Source organism: Montipora foliosa, chromosome 7 (genome assembly GCF_036669935.1).
Source record: "Montipora foliosa isolate CH-2021 chromosome 7, ASM3666993v2, whole genome shotgun sequence".
Lineage (NCBI taxonomy): Eukaryota > Metazoa > Cnidaria > Anthozoa > Scleractinia > Acroporidae > Montipora > Montipora foliosa.
The window spans coordinates 37,795,973-37,805,972 of record NC_090875.1 but is presented as its reverse complement, the minus strand read 5'-3'; the positions used below and the strand labels follow the sequence as shown (position 1 = coordinate 37,805,972).

Here is a 10,000-nt window from a genome sequence, read left to right as displayed (position 1 = left end):
ATTCGTCCATTTAGGGATCAATCCGTTTTCTAATGCAATTACCATAACACTTCCGAGCTTACCAGGACACGAAGCAGAAAATTGTACAAAAATTATTCGATTGTTCTTAGGCCGGCATCAAATCGCTATTTTTTCATTGACTGATTTCTCGTAATAAATATAACAAATGGGGTAAAGATCACCAGTTTTGTCCTACCTGTTCTTTGGATTACTGCATTTCACTATGATTATAACAGCAATGATAATGACCAACAGTCCGCCAGCAACGGAACCCGCAATGATGTAAGGCATCTTGTAAGAGGCCTTCTCAATGGGCCTAGATGGAGCTACGGTTGATGTTACCATTGTTGACGTTTCAGCGACGAGGGTTTGCACGCTCGAAATGTTACCATTAATGGAGTTTGAAATGTCTGCCATAGACCCTTTAACGATGGAAACGAGGTTGTCTTTCGTGATAGCGTCAACATTGGAAGTTCCGGGTGGAAATTGCAAGTAAAATGCTAAGCTTGCCAGTAGAGGATCCATAAAGATCTGTTTTGGGTAGCCTGGAAGAATGTGAACTTGGTCTTCTGTGAAGATGATGAAGGAAGCTGCCCTCTTACGGCGAGCACTGAACAAGCCATAAAAAAAAGGAACATGAACTACCACATCACCGATTAACTATAATTTTAAATTGTCTGTTGCTTTTTGTTTGTTTGCCTTTTTTATCTTTTTCCTGGTCGTTTTTGTAAATGTGCATTTACAGTAGACATCTGGGAAACACAAGCAAACGTAAAATTTGTTTAAAGGTGTCAAAAATACCACTGCTTTGCAGAATCTTAAGAAAGATAACATTAGAAGTCTTTGGCAGGTTATTTAGTTATCTTTTTAGTCATTTTATATTTCTTCCTTAACTCAACAAGCGATGTTAATATTGATGTAAGGCAAAGAAAAGCTTAGCTCGCGCGAGCAAGTCTGAAAGCCCTAACCTTATTCAAATGGAGCTACTTTACTTCTCCCGGAACGACGTTTAAACAATGAGGGTGAACAGTACGCTTAAAACTTTGCTTCGTTTGGGATCGTCAACAATACATCAATAACGGTATTTGTCATGATTTCACAGTAATAGAAAATTTTAAAAATGAACAAAATAAGTAAGGGAAAGAAGAAATAAAATGAACGAGGGAAATTTAAAAGGAACAAAACAAACGAGGGAAAGAAGAAACAGAAGGAACAGGAAAGTGAATGGAAAAACAGAAAAAGCAGAAAAATGTACCTGGTAGGTGTAGATCTGCAGTCATCCGTTTCTGAGCAGTGCTTCGTTGCTGCTGTTGCAACTGCAGCCTTGAATGCTGCTTGTAGAGGCTGGTTCCACTGAAAAGGAATAGCAAAGAATACCCAAGACAGATCTCTTAAACGAGGCACATGTTGTGACTGGGACAATTATATAGCGCAAAGTGTTTTCTTTACTCAGTATCGCAAATTTTCATTTCAGGTTCACGTAGTGAGACGTTGTAACAAAATGATCTGCTAATCTGGGAAACGTTTCTTCGGGATAAGGACTAAAAATTATTCAGCATTCCATGTTTGGCTTGACAAAGTAGTTATAAGGGACATTCTACTTAAAAAAGCAAACGGGTAACTCCCGCCGAAGTAGACTAGCGTACGAAGCGCGCACGAGCGCGAAAGCTTCAAGTCTCCCGATTTTGCGCAGGCGCCAAATCTCTCTCGATTCTATGCGCGCGTTCGGCGAATGAATAAAAATAAAAGGCTGTGGACAGTACCGCCAAAACAGTCAATAAATCCTTTTATGTTAATTATACAAAACGAAAGGGGAAGAAAACAAGGAAACACAAGGAGTAGCTGACAACAGAAACATGGGCACTGAATACCGAGAGAAAACGACTAAAGGACCGTATCAACCAAACACAAGTCCAAGAAGAGAAGCAGGAGAGAAGCAGGAACTGCAAGCATGTTACTGGGACAAAAACCTGGAAGTGAAAAGAAGCGCAAGATCAGACAAGAAAAGCTTCATTGAGGAGCTGACCCAGGAAGCAGAGACCGCAGCGGACCAAAGAAACATGAAAAGACTATATGAGATCACGAGGACCCTCTCTGGAAAAATAACAGCAAACCTAGTCGCCCAGTCAAAGACAAGAACGGCAATACCATTTCAAGGGAGGAGGACCAGAGAGCAAGATGGGCAGAACACTTCAACGAAACACTCATAGGGCTTGCACCGTCTGTTCTGTTTGATATCCCCTACCTACTGAACTCCTTGCTATTAACACCAGCCCCCCCTACCAAGTATGAGATCATCAAGGTCATAACGTCACTGAAGTCAGGCAAAGCCGCAGGCCCTGATGGCATACCACCTAAAGCTCTGAAGGCAGACATCCAGACTTCAACTAACATCCAGCACGCACTCCTACACAAGATCTGGGAGCAAGAGAGAGTGCCAGAAGACTGAAAGAAAGGCGACCTCGTGAGGCTGCCGAAGAAAAGGGACCTCTCATCCTGCAACAACTGAAGAGGAATCACGCTGCTGTCTATCCCAGGGAAAGTACTGACGAGAATCATCCTAGAGAGACTAAAGGCAGTACTGGACAAGACACTTCGGGATGAACAGGCTGGCTTCCGGCAAGACAGATCATGCATAGACCATATCGCCACAATGCGTATCAACATTGAGCAGTCCCTGGAGTGGCAGACCCCCCTGTACTCAGTCTTCGTCGACTTTCAGAAGGTGTTTGACAGCGTCGACAGGGATGTCATCTGGAGACTGATGCACCACTACGGTTTTCCACCAAAGTTCGTTTCATCCAACGACTGTATGAAGATGCCACCTGCCAAGTCATCCATGATGGGAAGCTGACGGAACCCTTCTTCGTACAAACCGGCGTTCGTCAGGGATGTCTGTTGTTGCCAACGATCTTCCTGTTGTGGTCGACTGGATAATGCGGCAGGCCACGGCAGGCAGGAGAACTGGAATACAGTGGACTTTCACGAAGCAGTTGGAAGACCTGGACTACGCAGACGACATCAGCCTTCTCTCCGACAGATATCAAGCCGATCAAGAAAAGCTATGCCGTGTTGCAGAAGAAGAGGAGAAGACTGGCTTCCAAATCAACATCGGGAAGACGGAGGTCACGAGGGTGAACAACAAAAAGCAAGACCCAGTGCGACTACACCAAGAAAGCATCAAAGTCGACAAGTTTGTTTACCTGGGCAGTGTAGTCAGTAAGGATGGAGGCACAGACGAAGACATCAAGTTCCGAATCAACAAAGCACGACAGGCCTTCAACACCCTACGGCCAATCTGGAGATCAACAGCTTTCTCGCTTCACAACAAGATCCGGATCTTAAACACCAACGTCAAGTCGGTCCTACTTTACGGCTCAGAAAACATTCGGGTAACAAAGACCCACAAACTCCAGACATTTTTTGACAGATGTCTCAGGAACATCCTCAATATCAAGTGGCCGGAAGTCATCTCAAATAAACAACCGTAGGACAGGACCAGACAAGCCCCAATCGAGTCCGAGACCAAGAAACGACAAGATCTTTTAGATCTCATAACTGCGCTTTAAAAATTTATCCTTGTTCTTACCACTGTAGTCGCAACGTAGTGCACATTCCAAAACAGTCCTTGTTGATTCACTGATGACTATAGACACAAAATCACCTAATCAATCTGTAGCACAACAACTGACAATGACTGCACAGGATCTTATTGCACCATCACTTATAGCCGTTGGGAAAACTCCGACTGCTCCATGAGTCGTAGCCGTTGTGAAATCTCCGATGACATAATGATCTTAATTAATTTGGAACATTCTTCGGATATGTATGGGTATCAACGATACGACAATAACATTATTAACAACTTACAGCTTTCTTTCTTAAAAATCACGATTATTTTTTTTTTACATGAGTAAAGCGGTAGCAAAGTGGTCACATGAATCACACAATTGAAGAATTACGTTATCCACGACTATGTTTAGTACGGTGGTTATTTCCCTACCAATGAAAGTTGCAACGTCGACACATTCAATGGATGACGTAATGACCTTTTATGTACATACATACATACATACATACATACATACATAAACTTTATTCAAGTGTCTATAACTATTTAGCTCTTAGCTAAGAGCTAATTGGGGACTCTTAATTAAAATTGATCAATAAAATTAAGATTAAAAAGATAAAATTGATAGATACATGTAAAGATTTACAAATTTAAATACAGTTAACGATTAACTGTAAAAAGAGTTAATTATTTACAATGCTACTAACATTACTAATTTAGTTAAACATATAAATAATTTAAAAAAGGACTAAAATCAGAAGTTATCGTCAGGATTGGCACACTTGACAATTACAGCTCCCGTCCAATAATCCTTTTATGTCCATACCGCGGATTGCGTGTTTAAATGCTTCAAGGCTTGTTTTTTGACGTAAGTTAATATTTATTTTACTCCATAAATACGGTCCTAAATATCGGATACTATGTTTGCCGTATTTTGTAGTGTTTACCCTAGGGATAGAAAAATCCTTGTTACGTAAATTGTATTTACTATTTGAGATAGGGAAAATGTCAATTATAGTCTTGGGTACCAAATTATGTTTCACTTTATACATTAAAATTAAAATGTCTTGTAGTCTTCGATTTTCTAAACTCGGTAGTTTTGCCCATTCGAGGAGCTGCTCGTACGTTGCTGTTTAATTACTGAATACAGCTCGCAAAGCTCGTTCCTGTACCCTCTCTAGCTTCTTGGTGTCTGATGCTCTGCAAAAATGCCAGACCATGTGGCAGTAGGTTAAATTCGGTAGCACCCCAGCCTTGTACAACTGAAGCAAGGCATGAGTAGGAACCAGTTTTTTGAGTCGATTAAGAACACCGACTTTGCTTCCTGCTTTCTTAGAAATATCACTTATGTGTGAACTATAGTTCAGTCTACTGTCAAGTGTCACTCCAAGAAGCTTAAGGGAAAGTTTAGATTCGACATTCTCACCATCAATTGTGATATTAATTGCTGCAGCTTCCGTATCCCTGTTACACAAAATCATTGCACCATACTTTTTATGATTGCCTTTAAGATAATTCTCATTATACCATCTTGATATAACTACACCCTCGTTTCTAAGAGTCTGCTCTACTTGGGATATTGATTCAGCAATAACATAAATCTGGTGGTCGTCGGCGTACATTGAGATGTTTGCATCCGTTATTTGATATGTCAAGTCATTTTGAAATATATTCCATAGCAGAGGACCAAAGGATGAGCCCTGAGGACATCCTCTTCTCATATCCTTCCACTCACTTACCACTGAATTTAGTTTTACCCGGTTTTGTCTATTTGTGAAATACGAACGCATGAGACAAAGTGCTTGCTCTGAGAACCCATATGCTTTGAGCTTATTGATCAATAAAGACGGTTGCAATGAGTCGAAAGCTTTACTCATATCAGTGGAGAGTATGCCAACAACTTGTTTATTGTCCATAGCTGATTTCCATTCTTCTGTCAGTCTGATAATGGTTGTTTCGCAGCTGTGCATTTTTCTATATGCTGAAATGCTAGAGTCGAGGATATTGTCAAAGTGCTGATAAACTTGCCCACTCAATAATTGTTCATACACTTTATCCACTGTGCTTAAGAGTGTCACAGGTCGGTAGTTCATTTCATTTAGTGGATCTTCATTTTTAAATACAGGACACCATTCACCTTTTTTCCAAGCATCTGGCCATATACCTGAATCGATGCTTGTATTGAATAGCATTGTTAATGAATCTGCAATCCCTGTAGAAGCAAGCTTCAACATTTTAGGTGTAATAGAATCCCATCCACAGGCTTTTCTAGTGTTCAATTTTTCCAATGCAGATTTTATTTGAGCACTCTTTATCTTTCTAAAATGAAATATTGGTCCTTCCTGTTCATATATACCAGTTTTAATGCTTCCTATACTTGAGTGTTCAGACAAATCATTCTCATTCAACATGCTTGCTCCTACACCTCCTATAGCATCCGCCATGGTTGCGAAATAGTTGACCATTATGTTTGATACATTTCTCGGATCCTTTTCAACTTTTCCATCCACTTTCCTAATGTTGATATCAGATCCTTTGTGGCGCTTGTCACTTAGAAAGGGTCTAAAAATATTATAAAAATCATAAGGCTTAGAATTAAGATGATCTGCCTTCTCCTTCCAAAACTTTTTAATGGCTCTCCTTCGGCATTTTGTTGCTTCATTCCTCCATTTCTTCTTTAGCTCCCAATTTTCATTAGTTTTATTTCTAGCATACTTTTTGGCGTATTTCCTTTTTCTCCTGATGGCTTGTTTCCATTCCATTGTCATGTAGGGTACATCAACTTGCCTGACCCTCATTTTTCTCATGGGTGTATGGGTCTCTAAAATGGAATTGAAAAGTGCTTTCCAATAATTCCACTTATCTTCCATTGTGTCAAATATGTTCATCACCCACCAAGGGGCATTTGTAAGTTCTTCATTAAACATTTCAACATCAAGGGATTTCATGCTCCTAAAAGTGATCACTTTCTTGCGATGTTTTGAAATTTTACTCTCCATTAGTGCAAACGTCAAATAATGATCACTAATTTCTGGATTTAAAATTCCACTTCTCTTAAACAGTTGTGGCTTGTTGGTGAGTATAACATCCAGTAGAGTAGATGATGTGTTCGTTACTCGTGTAGGTTCAGTAATTAGGCATTCAAGCTCATAGACCTCCTCCAGGTTTCGCAGGAGTCTACCTTCCCTTTGTTCTGGTTTTAGTCGATCCAAATTGAGATCACCTGTCAATACAATGGTATTACAATCCATTGTTGCCCACAAAAATAACGAGTTCAGTTCTTCCTCCAGCTTGTCAAAACAATTCATTCCCACAACTTTAGGGGGGCGATATACCCCTACAAAGAGCACATCATTGTTGTTGATGGAAACTTTTACGGCTAAAACCTCAATGAATTTGTATTGCCTTGGCAGTTTCACTCGCTGTGGTAATAGTTCTGTGGAAATATAAGCCAGCAAACCTCCACCACCTTTTGCTCTGTCCTTCCGGTACATATGATATCCCTCTAGATGAAACTGTGAGGATGGATATGAACCATCAATCTTAGTCTCCGATAGAAATATCACATGCGCTTTGAGTTGCCTGTTGAGAACTTTCAATTCATCAAACTTATTCTGGATACTGTCAACATTCAAATGTATCACAAGGAGCTCAGATGCATTTCTTTTTCTCTCATTTTTAAGACACATGCCGTTTTCATTTTCGAAGTCAAACTCCTGATCAATTTCATTCTCCAAGAAGTTGTCATTTCTTTCATCAATCTCATCATAAAAGGGAAGATACCGCAGCGTGCAAGAATTGCATATCCATGATTGACTTGTACCTCTAACGTTTTTACGAGTGGCAGTAGCACTGCAGTTAACATGGAAGTAATCTTTACAATCATTGCATATATGCCTGTGATGATTTCGTCTCACCGTCTTCGCACATGACGGACATATCAAGTTTTCAGGCCCAGGCAGTGGGTGAATGTCGCCACTTAACTGCTGCTTTAGTATCGATGGATTAAATGTTGCCGTCCCGTTCCTGTAGTAGTTAATCCTACTTTTTCGAAATTTCCGTCGTATTACTTTATATCTGTAGTGGTGAGATCCCTTGTAATTTAACTCCAAAATTTTGACATCACAAAAAGCTGCAAATCCAAGATGGCTACCATCTTCGAGTTGACTTTTTAATCGAGTTTGCCCTCTCCAGCATGTGAACTGCAGTAGGGCAAGATCTAAATCTTCCACATCGATATATTCACTTGTAATGCCAACTGGGGGCTGATGTAAAAAGCATATAAACGTGAAAAACCCAATCTGCGACATCAAAATGGAGGAACAGGTAAACACACCGCCATTCTCGTTTCCAGTTGCTTCCAATCAAGCACTTCAATAACACAAAAAGGCAATATATTTTGTACCAACTAAAGAGTGCAATATTCGTGAAATTTTAAGTACATTAACGTTTTAACAGCTTTTGGCGAATAAACATCATAAGTTGCGTGATTTGAAGTGCCACTGACTATATGACCGAGTAGAATTTTGGGTCTGCTCACCAACAAAACTAAATTTTATCTGTTACCACTATAGTTGCAATGTAGTACACAAAGTGTAGTGAAAGTTTCGTTCAGCTCGCCGACAAAACGAAAAAAACAAGATCTTTTAGATCTTATAAACGCGCTTTAAAAATTTAGCTGTCTTCTTACCACTGTAGTCGCAATCTAGTGCATATTCCATAGCAGTCCTTAATGATTCATTGATTACTGTAGACACAAAATCACCTGATCAACCTTTAGCGCAACAATTCACAACAACGACTGCACACGATCTTATTGCACCGTCACTTATAGCCGTTGTAAACACTCCGATTGCAACATCAGTCGTAGCCGTTGTGAAATATCCGATGACGTAATGGTCTTAATTAATCTGGACCTTTTTTCGTATTTTTATGGATATGAACAATACGAGAATAACACTATTAACAACTTAGAGCTTTTTTTTCTTAAAAATCACGATTAAATTTAATTGTTTTTTTACACGAGCAAAGGGGTAGCAAAGTAGTCACACGAGTCACATAATTCAAGAAATACGTTATCTACGGTTATCTTTAGTACAGTGGTTACTTCCCTACCAATAAAAGTTGAAACGTCGACGCATTCCATGAATGACGTAATGGCTTTTTATGTATTCGATACTCGCTTCTAATCAAACGCTTCAATAACACAAAAAGCAATATATTTTGTATTAAATAAAGAGTGGAATATTCAAAAATTTTAAGTACATTAACGTTTTAACAGCTTTTGGCGAATAAACATCAACGTGGAGACCGAGAACCGCGCTCGGCTCATGGCCACGCGGTTAATAAGCAAAGTGCAGAGCAAGAACCACGATCGGCCCATGGCCGCGCGGTTAAAAATGGGGATGGATTGGTCACACGCTCTGCAAGCCTGTCTCTAACGTCACCAGACAAGCCCTTGAATGGAGTCCACATCGGAAGCGGAAGGTGGGCCGACCAAAACAGACCTGGTGCAGAAGCGTTGACGCTGAAGTGAAGGCAGCTGGTAAGACGAGGACCGAGATGGAGAGGATTTCCCAGAACCATGTTCGTTCAAGGGGTGTTGTGGCGACCCTTTGTTCCCCAGGGAATTCAAAGGCATGTTGATACAAAACGAAAATATTATCCAACCTGAGACACATTTAACCCCAGTATCAGCAACTCGACAGACTGGCTTCTCTCCTCGTCGGATGGTGTTCGCGGTTCTTCGGCAGGTGGAGGAGGAGGAGGTTCAGCTCCCTTTTCAAGTCCTTTCAGCAAATAGACAAACATGTATTTCAAAACTAATACACTTTACATTGACACAACTTTATTAAACATAGTAATTCAGAACACTAGAAGTCATGCTTAGTTCTTCTAATATGAAAAATGCACAAACAGAGATGTATCCCTTCTTGAAAAATTTGGGAGGTTCAGCTAATTAATATTGAATAATTAATATTCGACCTATTGCCTCTTAATTGCGGCTGTCGTACCCTTTCAGATTTCTAAATTACACAAAAATAAAACCAGACGTTGCATGAAGCTTAGAGTGGGTTGCCAGTGGTAAGTGTTAAACAAATACAAAAAAAAATTGAATTGGGTGGTATTGAACTGCAGCGTTCTAATTATTTTTTTCAAGTGGGGGGTCATTAAGACCATTTGAGGGGTCACCCAGACGTCGTGCCAGCAGAGGCCCTTTGGCTCACACGTTCAGACGTTTAATTATTTTGTAATGTCCTGTCCAATTTTGAGGTCTTTCAATTTTTTAAGCTTTGTTAATAAATTCAGTATAAAGATAAAAAGTGTGTGCATTTGTGACAAATGCGCACACTTTCTTTAAGACTTATCGAGTACGAGTAATAAACATATGACAACAAAATGGTAGCTTGACAGTTGGCTTTTCGAGAA

General features: G+C 40.0%; 1 protein-coding gene across 6 annotated transcripts in view; it reads right to left on the bottom strand.

The window, feature by feature from the left end:
* LOC138009464 (uncharacterized) overlaps positions 1–10,000 on the bottom strand; it is a 124,113-nt gene that overhangs the window by 1,596 nt on the left and 112,517 nt on the right. For all 6 annotated transcript variants that reach the window (XM_068856485.1, XM_068856486.1, XM_068856488.1 and 3 more), the window contains 3 exons: positions 9,242–9,360; positions 1,256–1,353; positions 197–610 (listed from right to left, as the gene is read on the bottom strand). In XM_068856485.1, coding sequence (XP_068712586.1) covers positions 197–610; positions 1,256–1,353; positions 9,242–9,360 — 631 coding nt within the window. The remainder of the gene's footprint in view (positions 1–196; positions 611–1,255; positions 1,354–9,241; positions 9,361–10,000) is intronic.